This window comes from Idiotropiscis lumnitzeri, chromosome 11 (assembly GCF_059441095.1).
Source record: "Idiotropiscis lumnitzeri isolate Australia: NSW breed Sydney's pygmy pipehorse chromosome 11, RoL_Ilum_1.0, whole genome shotgun sequence".
NCBI lineage: Eukaryota > Metazoa > Chordata > Actinopteri > Syngnathiformes > Syngnathidae > Idiotropiscis > Idiotropiscis lumnitzeri.
This window is the reverse complement of record NC_142401.1, coordinates 7,243,022-7,263,259: the sequence shown is the minus strand read 5'-3', so window position 1 is coordinate 7,263,259 and position 20,238 is coordinate 7,243,022. Positions and strand designations below refer to the sequence as shown.

The following is a 20,238-nucleotide window of genomic DNA, read 5'->3' as shown; positions in this document are numbered from 1 at the left end:
AGTGGTTATTAACTCGCCTGGATAATTTGTTGAGGCAGGAGCTGTAGAACTGATAAGACCACGAGGGAAAGCCATGTGTTCTGTTCCTATATGAAGTTTAGCCATCAAATCTGTTATAAATATTATTTTTTACCAGAAACAGAAAGTTGCCGTTTCTTCTGTTTTTTTTTTTTTGTTTTTTTTTCAGGCTGTAATATGAATAATGACTATTTCCCCCAAACCTTCACAAAACACTGTAAATCCAGGACCATGCTTTTATTTACTTTTTTTATTTAAAATTTTTAATTGTTGAATTTTCTTTTCATGTAGGAACGTCTGATTGGCGAGATTGAGAAACTGAGAAACGAGATTGACCATTTGAAACGTCGCAGCGGGGCGTTCGGAGATGGAGGTTCAAGTCACCCCCGGTACACACACGTTTACAAATAAAGTGATTCTTAATCAAATTAGTAAGCCGTGGTACATTGTTCATCTATCTATGCAGCGATTTATAGAGGCAATCAACGTCAGAAGGAACGTAATTAACCTGTGTGTTCACTCGATGGAAAACATGTTTCTTTGTTTGTGCAAGCTGAGATTTTTCCCCACTATAAAATATCTACCTTGGTTTAATTAGGGTTAGGAAATGCGGCTCTAATTAAATCACAAGATGATTCAAATGTTTTTTTTTTTTAATATTGTGCTGCACAGAATTGCGAGAGGTGTTGTCTATTTTGATTATGAAGATTTTTTTTTTTTTTTTTAATGTCCCTTCAGGTCTCATTTGGGCAGTGCAAGCGACCTTCGCTTCTCTGTGGTGGAGGGCCAAGATGGCCACTACAGCACAACTGTGATCCGGCGGGCACAAAAGGGCAGACTCTCAGCACTACGAGATGATCCAAACAAGGTGCAACTAACGTTCTGTGTTTTGCCAAACCGTCACGATACTTTAAGGCTTTACGTCACCCTTAAACTGGGGTGGCCAAAATAGGAGATTACATGCCAGTGTTCTGACTACATTTTACTTTGCTCGTAAGTTTCCGTGCGTTGCTGGTCTATGATGAGGAACTTCATGCAGTGATCTTCATGCTTCAACTTCATTCTCTACTAACCTCTCTTTATCTGTCCCTCACCTGCTGACATGGACATGCTCTCTAATGTAAGTCCCTCGTTCATTCATCTTCATAACGGCCCTCAAGTGTGCCGGTTATTTTATTTAATTCCTTTCACATCATCCATCCATGTTGGTGTGTTTATTTTCTCAATACATGACCGATCGTGTGTGTGTGTGTGTGTGTGTGTGTGTGTGTCTGTTGTGTCTAGGTTTGCGGTATGTTCGAACAGGACTACCCTTCGCTGCGAGGGAGCGTCAGCCACCTCCTCGGCAGCGACATCGAGGCCGAGTCTGACCTGGACGACGACGTCAGCTCGGCCATGCTCTCCCCCAGCGGTCAATCGGACGCTCAGACTCTCGCTCTGATGCTGCAGGAGCAGCTTGATGCGATCAACGAAGAGATAAGGTGACATTATAACACATTTATTACTATTTGTACCCCTGTCCATGAGCACCAGAGAGCTGGAGCCCAGCTGGCTTTCGGGTAAAAGTCAGGACAGATCCTGAAATGGTCGCCCATGAATCACATAGCACATCCTTGATCCATTCTTATACTATACACATTTTCCGTGGAGGGGTTAAAACACCGTGTGGCATGCATAGAATGATCCAGGTGGAGAGAGAGTCGGCTGACCTGCGCTCGGACGAGATTGAGTCACGCATGAACAGCGGCAGCATGGATGGACTCAACGTGACGCTTCGACCACGGGCGCTCCCCACGTCGGCCACGGCCCAATCCTTGGCGTCATCCTCCTCGCCGCCTACCAGCGGCCACTCCACGCCGAAACACCACGCGCGCAACGCCAGCCACCATCTCGGCATCATGACTCTGGTAAGAAGTGCACAGATAGCACAAGGTTCATAAAAGATGGAGCCTTTTTTTTTTTAAATTATGTGTTTTATCTACTGCTAGCCAAGTGACTTGAGGAAACACCGCAGAAAAGTAGCGGTAAGTCGACAAGCAAAACAGGACTTAAGCATGTCTTCCTTGCTTTTTCTCCCTTACCAATTTCCTGTTGCTGAGATTTTTTACCTTTTTCAGTCACCAGTGGAGGTGGACAAGGCGACCATCAAGTGCGAGACGTCGCCTCCTTCCTCGCCGCGCAGTTTACGTCTGGAAACCAATTTCGCCCAGTTCACAGGCAGTCTGGAAGATGGACGAGGGTATAAAAACGCTCACACAACAGGAAGTGATGACAATTAGCTCATACTTTGCAACTGACAAGATCATGTTTCTTTATTTCCTATTGTCAGAGGACTCTGAATCCCGATGCTTTCTTACACAGGAAAATTAAAGTCTCCTTTGAACTGTTTGCAGAAAGCAGAAGAAAGGTATTAAGTCATCTATTGGTCGGTTGTTCGGAAAGAAGGAGAAGGGGGGTCGATTGGAGCAGACCAGGGAATTTGCTAGGGATGGACAACCCCTACTAGCGTTAACAGGTATGATCACTCAGTCGCGTATTCGTGACACACTTTTGGCTAATTTTTCAATTAATCAATAAGGGGTCTGGTTTGAGTTACATTACAGTAGAGCAGGGGTGTCAATTTTATTTGAGTTCAGGGGGCACATTCATGTTCAAATGGTTGTCAGTCTGCCCTCTAGTGGACAAAATTAGCAACGATAGTTTTTTCTATTCAAAAAGTAGTCGAGTATTTTTTTATTATTTGTCATCCATCATCTTACAAAGAGAGATTGTGGAACAGACCCTCATCGTCCAACATCACTGGCTCAAAATATTCCTCTCGGTAAATGTACGGAAATACCAACAGACGAATTCCAACATTTTGAAAACATATAAAACAACAATTTGGTCCTTTTTTTATTTTGTAGTATTTTGCCAATAAAGCGTATCTTCGACTCAACTACTGTTTCACGCTGACGCCGACAGTAAAGACTGTAAATGTTTTTTCAGACTTTGACATGGCTGTTGGAGACACGATGACTTTGGGCAAACTGGGCACCCAAGCGGAGAGAGATCGCAGGATGAAGAAAAAGTAAAATCCTACGTTAATCTCCTGACATTGTAGAATTTTCTTTTTCCATCATGTATTTGTTGCTTGGTAATCCTGTTTTTTCCTTTGTCTTAAATTCCATCTTCAGACACGAGCTCCTGGAAGACGCCAGGAAAAGAGGCTTACCGTTTGCGCAGTGGGACGGCCCAACTGTTGTCTCCTGGCTGGAGGTTCTGATTTCACTTCTTCCGCACGGGGAAGACATTTCTCCCACACCTATCATTTTTTTGCCATTACATCAGCCAGAACAGTTTGACCTGTCCATCTCTTCTCCAGCTGTGGGTGGGCATGCCGGCTTGGTATGTGGCAGCGTGTCGCGCTAACGTGAAGAGTGGAGCCATCATGTCGGCCCTGTCGGACACGGAGATCCAAAGGGAGATCGGCATCAGCAACCCGCTGCATCGACTCAAACTGCGCTTGGCCATCCAGGAGATGGTCTCCCTCACCAGTCCTTCAGCACCTCTGACGTCCAGAACGGTAAATACACTCCGCTGTCAAATGGGCAGAATTGTTATTAAATGCGCATACAAACCACATTAAACTTGTAATTTCTTTCGACTCTGTACTCAGAAAAGCTTTTTAGAGTCACCTGCCCCCTTGCACTTTTGCGGTGATAAGTTGATAATGCCTCACTTTTTTTATTTAGTTTTGGGTCTTTTTCTGCTAACATCAATCGCATGGAGAAGACAAGGCAGTGGAAAGCCATTTGAGGATTTATTTGTTCAATATCCTTGATATGAGCTTCAAATCCATGTACCAGGATGCTCTTTGTCCTCACTAGTTACTACAATTTAGCACACTGGTAAACTACTGACTAACTACGGCTCACTTGTAGAACGACTGTCTTAAAAAAGAATACTAGTGCCACTTTTGGTCTACTAGTGCCCAATTGTTTCTTTACCAGTAAGATTACAAGGCCCAACATAGTAAGCATGTGAAACACACTAGTAGCCTCCTTTTCGGGGATATCAAGTAATATGTGGCATCTTTGATATCCAGTTTATGGTCTATGCACTAGTTCACTCTTTGTGCACACTAGTAGGACAACTTTGACATAAAGAACAACGACTACGTTACTATTCAGATCAAACTGCACACTACGATTAATACTCGTGAAGCACTGGATGTTAACTAGTAGCATTTGATGTCACTGGATTTCATTGCATAATAAAGTATGCAATGAAATGAAAAGTCATTTGAGGATTTGTATGATATCCTTCTATCCTAGTCGTAGTATCATTAGTGGTAGATAGTGAAGAATCACTGGCTAAGAACATTTCGGTTTTATTTACATTTTTAAGACAATTTACTTACAATGTTATGTTCAAATAGTGCATAATGGTACACTGACTTGCAATACTGCAATCTTACTTTTTTTGTACACTTAGACATACTATGCTGCTGTATTGGTCATTTTGGTGGTACTTGGAGCCCTCTGTATTTTTTATTTTTTTTTAGGCGGCACTTGGTGTTTGCAAACGAATGTACTTGTACCTGGACTTTAACTTGGATATCAAAGATAAACCCTCAAACAGCTTTCCATACGACGCACACGCGGTTGCACAACGCTAGCCTAAAATACACTCCCTCCCTTGGCATCACTCAACACAATAAATGTTTGTCTGTGTGGTTGTGTGTTTGTATCCGTGTGCATGTGAACGGGGTGGGGGTCATCATGTGTGAAAATACACACTGGGTGTGTGTGTTTGTTTGCGTGTGTGTGTGTGTGTGTGCGTCCTCTGAGCAGTCCTCCGGAAATGTGTGGGTGACTCATGAAGAGATGGAGAACCTGGCTTCATCCACAAAAGCGGTCAGTACCATCTGGGTGCTCCCCCTGCCTCTACCCCACTCCCACCAAACACTCTCACACACCCCTACTGTCTCTGCCCTGACACGCATATGTCCACTATAAACACACAAACACACACACTAAAGACACTAACGCCTCACTGTGCTCATGTTAGTACTTGTGTTTGTGTGCGTGCGTGTGGTTGTGGCGTGTAACTGTGCTTCATATGATGTGCGCTGGGGTCTGTGTTTGTGGCAAATCGTGTAGATGTGTTCTTTAAGGTAGTTCCGAATGGGGGAAAAAAATTGAAGCCTTTTGTATAAAATGTGCTCGTTTCATCCGCATGTTCTTTTAACTTGTTTATTGTTCCTGCCATGCTGCCACTCAGGCGAATGAGGAGGGCAGCTGGGCGCAGGTGAGGTTGCTGCGCTGACAAAATATGTCCAATCATCACACAGTGTCACATAAATCCACAGCCCCCACAAATGAAATCAATTTGGCACCCAGAACTCCGGGAGTGATAAGTTCCCAGTGCCCTCTGTTGTGCAATTTGGAACTTGTTTCTAAATACAGCGGCATCTCTTAAGTGTTGAACAAAATGTGAAAGTTGGAACTTTAATGAATCAGTTTCGGGGAACTGGAAACTAGTACTGTTTTAGTTAACTCACTCACTGCCATTGACGGATAAATACGTCAAAGATCCATTTTTTTTTACTCGGCTGATAGTGAATGAGTTAATATAAGTTAACCACTTGCAGTATTCAGATGTCAAAATTAAAACTGTTTAGAGATGTTTTTCACGCTTTTTTTTTTAACGTCCTTACTTGTCGTTAAATTAAATTCTTTTTTCCATTGCGTTAAAGCTGCTTGTTGCTGGAATCCTTCAGTGGTTTGAACTACTAAAGCCAAAATCCTTTTGAGTTTTTAATTTACTTGGCCAATTAAGATGATTGGGATTCTGATTAAACAGTAAACTGAAGTTCAAAGTTATAATAGATATTTTTTAACACAGAATTTACTCCGATAAGAAGTTCTCTCGTGTTCATCCCTGGTGGTCCTTCTTTTAAGATAACAATGGTAAAATGTTGCTTCTCACTGAACTGAGGTCTCATGGTGTTGACAAGCGGTTCAAACTTGTCTCGTGCAATGACAGAGGCATATTTTCCCTAAAGGTTTAGGCAAATTTTTAACTTTGTACAGCATTTAAATTCTACACTTCCACTATTGTGTCAAATATACAGTACCAAGCATTGCTCTGCTGTATTTTTTTGCCTTCAATTTTTGTAGAAAGCCACATATTCACTGTAAAAATGTTAGTTTGATATCAATCAATATTAATCTTGGAAAAAATCTTGTGTTTTAATTGGTCCAATGAAAAAACTCCCCTTAGTAGTTCTTCAAGGGTTTATAGAAATGTTAAAAGCGTATCGTTTTGATTAAATGCCCAAGTTCCCCCAATAACATTATTAATAGTTCTGTTGATTTTATGCTTCCCGGTCGGTCAGTATTCAGAGTCAGCATACACACTATCTGGACCTTGAATCTGTGATAGCTAAATGGATTGCAACCATGATTAATGGCATCCGCTACGCTTGCATTACCTTTGCTGGCGTTTCAAAGTGTTTGTGACTGTAAATAATAAAACAAAGAAAGCCCACACGCAGCGATATAACCTAGATATAGTAAACATTTTGAGGTGAATCCCCTCAAGCAGCTGTTGCCTACCACAGGTTTTGATTTATTAATCACACTTTCATATATCAAAGTCTTTAATTGTAGAAAATCAATAACGCTCCTCTCTTTGCAGACGCTGGCGTATGGGGACATGAATCACGAGTGGATAGGGAACGAGTGGTTGCCAAGCCTGGGCCTGCCTCAGTACCGCTCCTATTTCATGGAGTGTCTGGTGGACGCGCGCATGCTGGACCACCTGACTAAAAAAGATCTGAGGAGCCATCTCAAGATGGTGGACAGCTTTCACAGGTCTGCAGCATGGACGTGTAGCTTTTTGACAGTGGCACTTGAAGGGAGGTGGGGGACTACCAGACTCCAATCGCATGACTTGACTCGGGTCAGTCTTACATTTAAGGACTTGGCAAAAATGTATTAAAGATTCAACTTCACATGACATGTCATGTCTTGCCTGTTTACATTTTAAATGTGTAGAGTGCAGATGTCAAACATCATGGAGGGAGCTACCAAAATTTAGATTCAATGAGTGTTTTTGATACATTTTCTACTCTAAAACCAATGACAGATAAGATATGTTAATGTCACAGTGTAGCAAACCGATAGCAAGTCAAACAATAACTAAGATTCTTGTCGGTTAAGTATCTAATTGGTGAAAAGACAATAAAGTAATAAACAATATGAAGGCAGGTTTAGTACAATGACAAAAACGGTGAGATTGTGAATGTGTTAGTCCAGCTATCAAACTTAAGTACAGATAAAGAGTGGCTAATTTGCGAATATACTCGATGTTGAGCCTGAAAAATAAAAATGACTTGATTCATGAGTTGCTTCAATTTTGAGTTCCTCTAATCGCTACTGCCACCTGCGGCCGAAGAATGAAATTGCCACCACATTTCTTCGCGTGCACAAAACACGTTTTAAATAACAATATGAAAACTTGTTACCTTTAGTGTAGGAAGAAAAGCCACTTTTTTGTCGCTGATCAATATCAATTTTGATCTCAGTACTCTCCACCCCTCAAATTTCTGGTCGCGAATCTGCGAGACAACAACGAGAACGCGCATGACGTCACATCAGCACAATTCGCTGCGGAAATACCCACTTTGATCAGCTAAAGTCTTAATCTGCTATTAATAAAATGTGGTCATGAAAAGGCTCTTGAAAAGATATTTTGTGGAAAAAATGCTATGGAATGCAGCTTTAGCCCATGTAATGATTTGTTTGAAACGTAGTTGATTTTGCCACTGTAAATTGGGACTTATTGACACTTGTCATGTTTTCACTTTTTATCTACAAAGCTCTGAACCATGAACTAAATACTGAATTGGCAATATTATACTTATTGATAATTTCTCTACAGTGGTAGAAATGTACCATTTGTTCAACTGAGGATTTTAGCAGAGGTGGCCAGCATGGAAAATGAAAAAAATGCATGTAATTAATTGTGAATAATCACATTTTTCAAGTACTATTTTTTTTCAGCTTGTAACTAATATTTACTTTACTAATGTCTGTCTCTTGATTATTTGCTTCCATCTCCTTCCGTGTACACAAGGGCGAGTCTGCAGTATGGAATCATGTGCTTGAAGAGACTCAATTACGACAGGAAAGAATTAGAGCGCCGGAGAGAGGACAGCCAACATGAAATGAAAGGTAAAATTTGCTTTAAGAAAAGCAATAAAGCAAGCACGTTCACGTTTTTACACACTGACAGCCTGCCGGGTGCAAGTGTACCGTCTAGTGCCAGATAGTGACCAAAGCATGGCAACAGCTGCACCTTTCATCTGTCACATAGTCAAGCCAAAGAAGGCCAAAAATCTTCACACACGCAAACGTATGCAGTTGTGATGCCAGAACATACGTTCTTTTTTTTTTCCAGACTACCATTAGGTCTTCTCCTTCAAAATTAATGATGAAAGAATACACACGGCGGTGCTAACACCGTAACAATGACGATACAGCAATTATCATTAAACAGTAGATTGGAATGAAAAACAACTATGATGCATCACAGTATCAACGTAACTGAAAAATGCTGATAGGAACATTTTAATTTTAATCCAACTGCACCGTAAAACATGAAAATGTCAAAAATAGAATGTTCAGTTAATTATGATTCATATTGTGTCCACAAGATACAACGCACACAGTCATGTAGCCTGCCCTCTCGCCCTTTTGACCTTAAGCTGTGGACATGAACTTGATTCAGCTGTTGTTCAAATCAGACCCCCGGTCTGTTTAGACACGCACACGCACGCCGCCTGTTCCAGCGTGGAAAGTTTACCGACAGCTGGCCTGCAAACCAACAAAGGGAGTGTGCCAGGCACTTGACACTGCGCGGACACGCACATTATCTCTTTATCTCGCTCGCTCTCTCTCCCTGTCTCCGTCTAAGCTCTCTCCCTCTTTATCGTGGCGCCCAGCGCATGGCTAAAACCTCTGTATGATCCCTGTTCCAGTACATACGTAACGACGAATTCACTCTGGTTCACTATAGATGTGTTGGTGTGGACCAATGAGCAAGTGATCCACTGGGTCCAGTCTATTGGTTTGAGGGAGTACAGCGGCAACCTGTTGGAGAGCGGCGTTCACGGGGCGCTCGTCTCCCTGGACGAGACCTTCGACTACAGCAGCCTGGCCCTCATCCTGCAGATCCCCATGCAGAACACACAGGTGCTGACAGACAAAAACACGCTGCATAAATCAGTACACGGAAGATGGATACGACTCATATTGTGAGCGTCGTTGTGGATGATGGAATTACACGGTTCGCAATGAAACACCATGATCATGAGTTGAGTCCCATTTTTTTCGGCTTCTTTGTTGATTTAAACAAGACTGGATGAAGCGGCAGTATGTTCGAAACCAGTCTGCCGCTTTCACTCTGCCAGCATTTCCTTCTGCTCCAGTTGCTCTCTGATCCACAGTGAATTCACCTAAAATGATTCCCCAATCACAGGCGGAAGAACAAATGACTCACAGGAGTGGCGTCGAAAATAAGTTATTTCAGGATGCGCTGTCATTTCAGGAGAATTTTAGTGGCGTTAATTCACGGAAAATACCGAGAGTAGCCATGACGCCTGTGTGCAAATATGGAATTGCCCCATGCATCCATTTTCTTACAGAGCTGGAGTCAAACCCAGGTGACTTTGGCCACGAGGCCGGATGCTCCGAGGCCTGTACTGTCAAATTGGTTTAGAATTGATTTTTTCAATTTATTGTTCTTTCAAATAATAGAAGGAGGTTTCTGAAGGCAGGAAGAATGTTTGTATAAATGCCGTACATCATGGATGAGCAACTGTCACCCACACTCTGACTTTCCCCTAAATTAACTACCCCGCTCAAATAAAATCCAGTAAAAAAAAATCTAAAATTCTAAAAAATAAAAATAAAAATATATATATATATTTTTTTTTTATACATCAATTGAAAAATGTATAATCAAAAATTAAATGGATGTAAAATATGTATTTATTTGCTGACGAAAAATTGCATCTACCTATTTTTGTGGTCAACTTATTTGACCTGGTCGACCATTCACAACATAGTTTCATTTAGATTATTCGATGAACCAAATGTATTTTTTGGGAAAGTGGGTCAAAGGCCATGCTGTTTTTTTTGTTTTTTTATTTATTTATTTTGCCTTGGTTGTTGCTGTTGAGTACATCTGTTGTGTGTTGTGTTTCAGGCGCGGCAGGTTCTGGACAGGGAGTTCAACAACCTGTTAGCCTTGGGGACCGACCGACGACTGGAGGAGGTCACATTTCATGTCATGTTGCTGATTCGATTCAAATGTTGTTTACGATTGTCCGGCCTCATCTTCTCCCTGCCCCGCAGAGTGGAGACGACAAGTCTTTTCGCCGCTCTCCGTCGTGGCGCAAGAGGTTCCGGGCCCGAGAGGGAGGGGCGGGTCTAGGGATGATGGCGGGCTCCATGGAAACGCTGCCCGCTGGCTTCCGCATGCCCTCCATGTCCATGCCACCCTCCATGAACCTCATGCCCAAGAAGCAGCTCCAGCCTGAAGGTGCGCACTGACCACATGACCCAAGCTTTTGGACACGAGTGTGCATGTTGTCGCTACTAAGTGCATGCTGTGTTCTCTCTCGATAACCCCTTTGTGCCAAGCTCCGCCCCCGGCGTCCCCGAGGCTTGACCCCTCAACAGTGCGGACCTACTCATGCTAACTCACTTTGGCTTATTAACTGGAGCTGTGATGCTAACAGGTGAGCTTTGAAAGGAACTACTATCAAATGTGTGCTTCTTTCTTCGATATTGTAACAGAGTGACTAAAAAATGGAATTTACATCAGTTGTCATCGTGAAGCTCAGTTTAGTTTTCGTTGAAAATATTTCTTGCTTTGAATACTGAAAATATAAAATAACCAATAAGAATTAAGTATTTATTACGTGCTTTCATCCCCTGAGTGTGACTTTCTTGACCGATCTTGTGTCTCCCAGTGCATTGTCATTACCTGTACGGACACGTGCTTGCGGCCTTTTGAGAGTGATATGCCAAATTTGAAGAGAGTGCTACCAGGGTGCCAGCGGGGTAGGGGCTTCTCTCCTCCGATTGCCAGCCCCGCTTCGCAGCGTTCACCTCTCCTTCGGACACGTGCAATACCGAGGCCAGGTCCGACCTTTGAACTCTTGAGAGCGGCCGTGGGTGCCGCTTTTGCTGCTGTAAAGGAGACTCGCCTCCGGTCTCTCCCCGTTGAACCCAGTGCTCCCAGTAGCCTTGTCATCGTGGTTTTTGTGCTCCCCAAATTTCAGCCGTGGGTCGTCGCCCTCCCCTTCCTGAAGTCTCAACATGGCCGACTCACCGCTACACATTACCCTTTTATCGGTTATGCAAGGTATTACTCAATGATCGTATCTGTACTGTATATAAAATGGATGACTATGTTTTTTATAAAGTATATAAATATATATATTGGAAATATATATGGAAAAGTGATATAATGGCTGTATGAAACCTATCGCCCTGTATTCAATAGTGACTGTTCTCTCACTTTTTCTTTGTCTTAGTGTCGGACCTTGTGTGTCTTTTGCTGTATGATGTAAGTGTGTGAATTATCAGTGGGCGGGGCTTACGAAGAAGTTCTCCTCACAGGTTCATGGGTCCAATTTCAGACTTCCCTTGCTCTCCTCCTCTTTTGAGACAATACCCCCCCTTCCCTGTATGTAGCCTAGAGTAGAGTGGATGCTGCTATATGGAGAATGTGTGTGTGTGTGTGTGTGTGTGCGCAAGTGAACGATACGATCATGTGATCTGTGCTATATGGCTGTTCGGTGTAAACACTGTAGCTCCTCTCTGCTGCTGCTCTGCATCATTTCAGTGATATCACGTGATGATGTGAAATTGCTCCAAATGATTGGCGAGTCCTGTCCAATCACTTCCTGTTTAGTTGCCATGGAGACGTGCCAGCGTGGAGTCAGTACTTTGGGCTGCCCTCATTCAGTGAAAACACAACATATGAACCAAGTCAAGTGCTGAATGGGTGTGTAATCTTTTCTTTATTTTCCTTTTTTTTTTTTTTTTTTTTTTTTTTTTTTTTTTTAGGGTTTTCCGAGATGTCTAAAAGGTGTAATGTGCTATGTGGCAGCTATGAGTACTGTGTCTTTATTCCAGGTGTGAAACAATGCTGACATATCAAGATTTTATTATTTGGCTATATTTAAAAAAAAAAGGTACTGTATCAATGACAATATATAGACATGATGAGTAAAGCTGTTTTTTAAAGACTTGAGTGTTGTGTTTTGTTTTGTTTTACGTTTGAAAATGTCTTGTTTTCATCCAAATTATTCCGAAAAATATGTCTGTAATGTTGCACAATATTTCAAGGTCATCACAGCAGCCGACACATCAGTGCATTGCTTTTTATGACTTTTATTTAGCTTTTGTTTTGTGATTTCATTCTTTTATTAATTATAATCCAGAGCCAAAATAGATCAAATTTGGCCTTAGAGGTTCGTCTGAATCAAGAAATACTACATTGGTTGTATTAAAAATGGTCTTTATTGCAAGGACTGGTCAGGAAATGTCACATTTCCAAACATCTACAAATACACAACAATCTTAGTTATAAAAGTCAAAAATAAGTTAGCAAAAAAAACAAAACAAAAAAACATTATAAAATAAACTGGCAAAACCACTCTGTAGAAAAAGGGAACGTATTTACATCACTAGCATTTGTAACCAGTTTTAACATTAAGCAGATCTTGGTCAAAACTGCCATGGTACATGTTGGCCCCACAAATAAACTCATGGTTCTTTGTTCGCATAAAAACACACACAAAACAAGAAAGAAAGATCTGGGAAAGGTTTCGAAAAGAGGAAAGCTTAAATTAAGTAAGGAGGAAAAAAAACAAGGCCTTGTTCATGCAAAGTCGTTTCAACTGCAAGCTCCTGACTGACTCTTTGGACTGCGGCTTTAGGTACGGAATAAAGGAAACAAGGCCAAAAAGTGGAATTCATTTTGTCTAGCAAACTCTTTGAAACATTAGTGACCATCAGGTGAATCGTAATTTAAATATGCAAATAAAAGCCTGCTTTTCCGATCATCTTGTCGCTTAGTGTCTGAGGCACAGTGTTCTTCTTCCTCTGGGTCCGCTCTGTGGAAGTTCTTATTTGGGAATGTCCACAGGAAAGGTCACTGCTCCGTTTGCTGCGGCCATGCCCTCCACAATGGAGCTCAGGGTCTGAATGGTGGCCTGCTCTGGAGAATCAGCGGCACTCAGAAGCTCTGTGGAGAGTCGCACATGATGTGAGTGAAGTGTGTTCCGGGGTTTTAAGCCTAAAAACCAGGAGGTCCCCATAAGGGAAAAACCAGTTTTTTTAATCAGTGTGTGTGTAAGTGTATGTACGTGTGGACGTGAACTGGACTCACCCTCGCTGCTGTAACTTTGCGTGCACTGCTCCGGGGTGCTGCTCCACTCGGGGCTACTGCAGCAGGTGCTGCCCGAACTGGGCTCGCTCGACGACGACACCTGTTGCCATGGACACGCGCACAAGCAGAAGTCGCTGTCAGTCAAAGTGTTATGACACAGCGCACCAATACAGAAACACTGGAGCCACACACACACATTTTGGAGACCCCACACGAAGGCAAATGTAGATGATGAGTTGAACAGTTTTTAACTTCTATCTGACTTCAGATTTTAGAGACTTTGAAAATGTCCCGTCAACATGAGTCGAAACAACAATTTCAAGTTGTTGTGGTGTCATGTGATAAAATCTCCCGTAATGTGACGATCAAATGGCATCCTCATCCTTTATCGCTCCGTTCGAGTCTTAACATTCCCTTGCTGCGCTACTCACTCGAGGCTGGTTCTGCCCGGCCCGGTAGTGCCCCATCTCGGAGTCTTGCTGGTTGAAGGAGGACACCAAGGCCTGCAGCCTTTCAATGTACTGGATGGCGCTCCTCAAGATCTCCACTTTGGGCAGCCTCTGGTTGGGGTTCATCAAGGTGCTCCTCTTCAGAGCGTCGAAAGCCTCGTTGACCTTCTTCAGGCGTCTCTTTTCCCTCAGCGTGGCCGCTCTCCTGCGGTCCATGGTCACCGTCTTACGTTTGCACAACTTGCAGGCCCACGGCAGGCACTGACCCGGGCAGTGGGGCTCGGAGTGGGGCGACAGGCCGGACGGTGAGGGTTTGTCCTCCGGCTGGATCACCCCGACGCCCCCGGAGAGAGTCCCACACAAGCCCATCATGGAGTTCTTGTCCTGGAAGCCGCTTTGGTCGTACGCCCCGGGCAGACGAGTGGGGAAGTAGTTGTCCCCTCCTTCGTAAAAGCGTTGGTCTGGGAAGAAGTAAGGGTTGGTCTCGAAAAGTTCCATATTGGACGACGTTGTGGTGCGTGAGTCTACAAGGTTCCCTGGCTTCTCTTGGAACCGCTCTAGCCGGCGTACGAGGTCTTCAAGTCCTGCGCCTGGAACGTGTGTGTCGGAGTGTACGCGTGCGTGCGTGCCTGCCTTCGTCCTTGGCCTATGTTTGTGATGAGTGGAAGACGTGTGGGGAACAACTGGTGTGGAGCAACTGTAGGCTGGCATTTAAACCCCTCTGCCTGCTGCAGGATCACCGGGTTAAATTTAGCACGAGCCCCCAGAAACCTGACACGACGTTTAGCTGTTGCTGCACATCTATGCTTCATATCTCAGTCGGGCCCTGATCTCTGGAGCTTTCTCGGCCCGTGCGTGTGTGTGTGTGTGTCAAGTGGGGGCCTTTTTTTGCTTGCGTGTGTCTCAAGAGCCCAACATATGATCGAGTTGCTGGGGAAATGGGAAAGATAACCGAGCATCAAAGATGTCCGTCTTAATGAGCTAATCCCAGCCTCACGTCTCCATCCATGACACTAAAACATGAAGACCCCCACAATAGGGGCGCCGAGTTGGGGATGGACAGTTTGGAGGCAGCTGTCACTTGTGCCAATTATATGCAATGACAAAAAGTTGTTTGACTCCAAGTTGTTTATACAAAGGAAATGAGGCCGAGGATTGACGTTTACCTAAAACTAGGTCACAAATTAATACTTCGCTTTGGACGTCGGAATGGTCAACCGAGCTAGTACGAAATTGATCATTTCATGTCTGATAATAAAGTTCCAAGATTCTTCTGGGGGGTCCTAAAAGCGATTGAACACCACTGACTTGAACTGAATAATGACAAAAACTACAACATTGAAAGGAAACCAGCTGGACTTGTGGGGTGAAGAGAAAACAAAATTCAAAATTCATTAGCCAGTGTCTTGATCGTTAAACATGTCTGAATTTCCACATTCATGTCACACCTTCATTTCAACAGACATTTCACACATTCAATCGACGGTGGACAACAAGAATTTAAGGCTTTTATTTAACTTCTTTATACCATCACTTTGCTTTGGTCTAAATACATGTAAACGGTTTGGTTAGTAGCGGTGCCATCTGAAAGAGGTCTGTCCTGTGCTGTAATGGAGAAAATTATTATAGTTCATTAAAACTAAAAAAAAAAAAAAAAAAATTGTTTTTTATAATTCATCAAGAAAGTAAAATAAAAAAATAGTGCTTTCATAATAACAATAACAAATTTAAACTGAATTTGACATCTCGAAAAAATAACCATAATTATTGCAAAAATGTTCTTGGTTTTCCATCCATCCTTTATCGTCCACCGTGCTGCCCGTTCTTTATTTTCGTCTTTGTCATTTAATTTCATACTTGAGCTTTCTGAGTTTATTTCATATATCTATTTAAAAGGAGGGGAAAAAAACTAAAATCAACACTAAAACTAACAAGAATATACTGAGGCAAAACATTTTTGGAAGGTAAAAATAAAAAACACGCTCCAAAAATGAATTTAAAGCAACTGAATTTATAACAACAAAAGCCAAAATAAAATAAAAACTAACTACTTTGTATCATAAAAAATCCTAAACCATCATAAATCTGCCCAAAAAGCATGTGTGACCTCATGCTGAAATGGTCTTGCACAAACAATGCAAAACCACCCAAAAAAATAAAATCAATAAATATTTGAGTGTTGCTGTGTGACCTTGCAAGACGCAGACAAGCCTGCGCAAGAACCGGCACAGCTCAGCGTGGAGTTGACACCGGCTCCTCTTACTCTAGAAGATCCGGGAAGAGTGATGAAATGAACATGCAGAGGTGGAAATGTTCTTCCTTGTTCTGACCTCCTCCCGCCACCGTGGAGTGTTAATCCTTCCAGGAGATGTCTCACCTCATGGCTCACCGGCTAATTCAAACGAGCTTCCGCTGGCTTGGACACACGGCCAAAACATACACACTCTCTGCGAGAGCGGACGGATGACTAATTTGAGTGATGACTCAGCCTTTTATAGTTAATACAGAGTCGTGATTGGTGATAGAAAATTTTTTTAAAAAGTCTTAAAACGTGATTATTTTACATGTATTTGTATTTAACCTGAGTATTTATTTTTCTGATGACTTTTTAAACTTTTTTAAAATTCCTACATTTTAAACTTTCGAACTGTCAAATGCGCCAAATAAATAAAGTTGTATTGTATTGTATAGCATTGTAAATATAATCAGCATTATTTTTTTAGAAGCTTATTTGCTATTATCAGAGATATGAAAGTCATTTGATTAGAAAATCGGACTGAGAGCAAACTAGGAACATGCATAAATACGTCACTTTCTTGCGTCACATACTTTAAAAATCTATCGTCTTCTTCTTAAGATTGGCCAATAACGCTCATTATTATCCTTGCCATTCATTAAAAAAAAAAAAAAAAACATGCAATCAATAGATTTACGCTGTAATATTTCAACATAACCCCCAGTGGCAAATAAAAGAATCTCAAACGACAGGCAAGCTTGAGCATTTTCTCGCTTCTAGCGGCTCGTGCTGTCATCTGGTTCAGGCTTGAGGCCGAGCTGCAGTGGCCTGTCAGGTTAATCTGTGATGGATGGCCACTGATGGTGGAGGGAGCACAAAGACGCCTGTGTTGGTCCGGCGGGTCCGACAGGAGTCTCAGTCACTCATACGCGTCTCACATCTTAACCCATTGTCAGCACAACTACAGACGTGTGTGCGTGTGTTTTGGTGCGTAGGGTCGGCACACTTGTGCCTTTTGCAGGGATAAATCCCTCCTCAGCAATTTTCAAGTGAACACTTGACATGCAATAAATCGGAGTGGTTGTGTTTCTTAGTGTGTGCTTTGCACGCAGTCAATGAGTCAGACCATCTCGATGGACATTCACGATTTCCATTCAAATGAATACAACTGCTATTAATCAAAAGACAACAAAAAAAGAACAATTTTAAATGAGGAAAAATAAAAAAATGGTGCTATGTTAAACTTGGAAAAAAAAACTGACAGTAATGACATTAAAAACAATTGGAAAAAAAAAATCAACACTTTTTGTCACACTTTCTCCTCCAATTGTGATCCTCATTCTGGTGTGCTGACCTTAACCACTTGGGGGCAGTATAAGACCGCCGACATACGGATATACTCTACTGGAGGCTCCAGCTCCTCTCATGGCTTCTCAGTACGGCAGTAATATTAGTTTTTTTGTTTGTTTTTTTTTGCAGAGGATAAAGAATATATCGTTGGCGTTGGGCTGAAACCTTAAACCACCAAAATCGTCACTTTTCACAACATGTGTGGACTCACCAATATTATAGATTTCTAAAAAAAAAAAAGTGAAATTTACAAACGGCTTAAGAAGTTTTAGATGCCAGTGATATGGAATATATATATATATATATATATATATATATATTGCTGCAAAGTGAGTTGAATCCCCAGTCACCATAAAACGCTCATATTATTTCTGTGTTTTAAAAAATAATACTGATAGTCATTTGCAAAATGATGTAATATTAAAAATGGTGTTTTGGGATTAATTACCTGCTGCTGCTTTACTTTGTGTACAAAAATTAGTGTAAGTGAATTGTCCGTTAAGTGTGCTGTACTAGCGAAGCGTGGATGCCAGGAACCCGTAACAGTCCCTGTATCAGATATTGGGCAATTTCTTTTACGCTTTAGGGCCACTGTGGTTCTCCCTGATAATGTGGAAGTCAAATAGTCATGATCATGTACAGTTAATGTGAATGTCATTTACAGTAGTTATTGGTACTGTTTGTCTGTTTGTATGGGATTTGGGGGGGGGGGGGTTGTTGGACTTCGGGGATTGCCCTGACACTGGCAACACTGTCCTACTTCTCCTCAATGACAAGAAGCAGCACATTGCAGAACAGCTGAGCAAGAGGATGGCAGGGGGAGGAAAGGGGGAAGTATCAGACCCCATCAAGCCCTAACAAACCACCAACTCCTACCCTCAGGTTAGCCTCAAGATCATCGCTGACCTGCATGCCCGTCATGTGAGCGGTGTCAGGAAATCTCATACAGAGTAAAATAACAAAACGGATAGAGTGCTGATTAAAGGTGGATAAAACCTTAATATACGGTTGCAACAGACTGGAATAGATCATTTGTTCAATTACAACGATGGAAAACATTGTTGGGAAATTACATTATTTTGGACAGATGCAACCAAGGTCGACTTGTATGAGAATGATGGCGAGGGATAAGCATAGCGAAGGAAAGGAACGGCTCATGATCCAAAGCATACCACACCATCGGTCTGATTTACTAAACTAAAGGTTTGCACGTGAAAATATAATTGCTCACGCAAACAGATGGTGAAGCTTCCAGATTGCGTCTGCCAAACAGGCAAAACTGCCGCACAGTTCGTTTGGCAGGTTATTTGGTTATTTTTCTGCCACAGGGTCGTTTGTAAGATGACACATACATTTGATCACATCATGCAAATTTGACCCTTTCAGGTCACAATGACTTGATGACGCAGAAGAAACCGGAGATTATATCTCGCACGTCTCGGCTCTCGCGGCCCAGTATTTGTGTTAAGTAATGGCCCCTTACATAAGCCGTCCCATTTCACTGATGTCTAAAGGAGACGCCGTTCGACTATAGCTCGGTTAATCATAGGGAGAATACTCCCATTCATTCCCTTTTCGAATCAAGTGGCCCACCTGTGTTTTCACAGGGCTCTGGAGGCCTCGAGAAAGCTTTCTAAGTCAGGGAGGAAACAGTAGTTGTGTAGCCCGGCCGTGCTGCTGCTCACTGGTGCTTTTATCGCACAGTAATCCCGACAACAAACAGAATGGCCGGCATGTGCATGCGCAGCTGTCGCCGTCTTAGTGCAAGTGGTGTCAGGTTAAGTCAGAGGAATGGATGCCGGACCATCCGCTGCCCTTCCCTTCTCTGGCATGCCACTCGCTGGAAGGCGTCAGCACATAGGAAACAAACACACATGCCCACACAAACACAAACACAAACACACACTTGCATTCATAACCCACTTCCCACAAACATGCTTTGCAGCTTATGCATAGCACAAAGCGCGTTACGGTAACACCAGAATATTCAAACAAACTTATATATAAATATATATATATATACATATATATATATTTTTTTTTTTTTTTAATAATTATTTTATTTTATTTTTTTTTAAATACAGTACACTAATAAAAGTTGAATAAAAGTAGAAAACACTTAAAGCTACTTAAAACCTGCCCCACTCGTATATTGGCTCACAGGCAGAAGGAACTCATTGTAAAGTGTATTCAATGAACTTAACATGCTTGTTTTTGGCATGTGCGAGGAAGTCAGACCACCTGGAAAAACCCACGCTCGCATACAGGGGGGGCAAAGAAGCAAACACTCCACACGAAGGCAAGTATGGCGACTTTGAACCTCTTGACCTCTTGATCAGGCAAACGTGCCAATCACTAGTCCACCATTTTTGCCCTCTGTATCAGAATCTATTTCTCAGTACCCATACAGTAAAATATTACCCCAAAAAATTGTATAATTCTGTAGATTTTGCTTTGAAAATCTTCTCTTTTTGCCTTTACATTGCATTCCTATCTTTTTTTTTTTCTATTTTTGTGAGATTCCACTGACCTTCTCCCATGTCAGCAGGGGGACAAATTTAGCGGCTTGGTTTCTGCAGCGACAAAATAGTCGGACACAACAGAGGGAATCTGTTAGTGTGTGTGTGTCACACTACTTATTTCATGACTGTTCAAATATAAGTGCTACCAATAATTTTTAAATTGTAAAATACATACTAAAGACAAAAAAAAAATAGTCAACCCAATAAG

At 42.2% G+C, this 20,238-nt stretch overlaps 2 protein-coding genes and 1 long non-coding RNA gene across 11 annotated transcripts in view; 1 reads left to right on the top strand and 2 right to left on the bottom strand.

The window, feature by feature from the left end:
- The window catches only part of ppfia4 (PTPRF interacting protein alpha 4), a 46,052-nt gene extending 33,724 nt beyond the window's left edge, over positions 1-12,328 (top strand). For 4 of the 8 annotated variants that reach the window (XM_088308474.1, XM_088308478.1, XM_088308480.1 and 1 more), the window contains 19 exons: positions 310-407; positions 757-886; positions 1,303-1,499; positions 1,697-1,925; positions 2,007-2,042; positions 2,136-2,257; positions 2,412-2,533; positions 3,007-3,088; positions 3,195-3,276; positions 3,383-3,583; positions 4,854-4,916; positions 5,284-5,310; positions 6,703-6,878; positions 8,143-8,240; positions 9,085-9,260; positions 10,276-10,344; positions 10,425-10,611; positions 10,713-10,810; positions 11,045-12,328. In XM_088308474.1, coding sequence (XP_088164600.1) covers positions 310-407; positions 757-886; positions 1,303-1,499; positions 1,697-1,925; positions 2,007-2,042; positions 2,136-2,257; positions 2,412-2,533; positions 3,007-3,088; positions 3,195-3,276; positions 3,383-3,583; positions 4,854-4,916; positions 5,284-5,310; positions 6,703-6,878; positions 8,143-8,240; positions 9,085-9,260; positions 10,276-10,344; positions 10,425-10,611; positions 10,713-10,771 — 2,154 coding nt within the window. In that variant the 3' untranslated portion in view covers positions 10,772-10,810; positions 11,045-12,328. Of the gene's footprint in view, positions 1-309; positions 408-756; positions 887-1,302; positions 1,500-1,696; positions 1,926-2,006; positions 2,043-2,135; positions 2,258-2,411; positions 2,534-3,006; positions 3,089-3,194; positions 3,277-3,382; positions 3,584-4,853; positions 4,917-5,283; positions 5,311-6,702; positions 6,967-8,142; positions 8,241-9,084; positions 9,261-10,275; positions 10,345-10,424; positions 10,612-10,712; positions 10,811-11,044 lie in introns of those variants that run through there. The other 4 variants (XM_088308475.1, XM_088308477.1, XM_088308476.1 and 1 more) reach the window with 4 other exon arrangements.
- On the bottom strand, positions 171-7,651 carry LOC148327142 (uncharacterized). Its single transcript, XR_015845771.1, has 4 exons — positions 7,532-7,651; positions 3,233-3,597; positions 2,100-2,240; positions 171-1,922 (listed from the first exon to the last, which is right to left on the bottom strand). It is a non-coding gene; the product is annotated as an uncharacterized LOC148327142 (long non-coding RNA).
- Positions 12,329-12,778: 450 nt separating the features above from the next.
- myog (myogenin) lies at positions 12,779-14,588 on the bottom strand. Of its 2 annotated transcripts, XM_088308590.1 has the most exons (3): positions 13,905-14,588; positions 13,474-13,573; positions 12,779-13,329 (listed from the first exon to the last, which is right to left on the bottom strand). In XM_088308590.1, the coding sequence occupies exons 1-3, from the start codon at positions 14,418-14,420 to the stop codon at positions 13,211-13,213; spliced, it is 735 nt and encodes a 244-aa protein (XP_088164716.1). In that variant the 5' UTR covers positions 14,421-14,588; the 3' UTR covers positions 12,779-13,210. The 2 variants fall into 2 exon arrangements, with proteins under 2 accessions (XP_088164716.1, XP_088164715.1); XM_088308589.1 differs by having other exon boundaries at positions 12,779-13,573.
- Between the last annotated feature and the right edge of the window lie 5,650 nt (positions 14,589-20,238).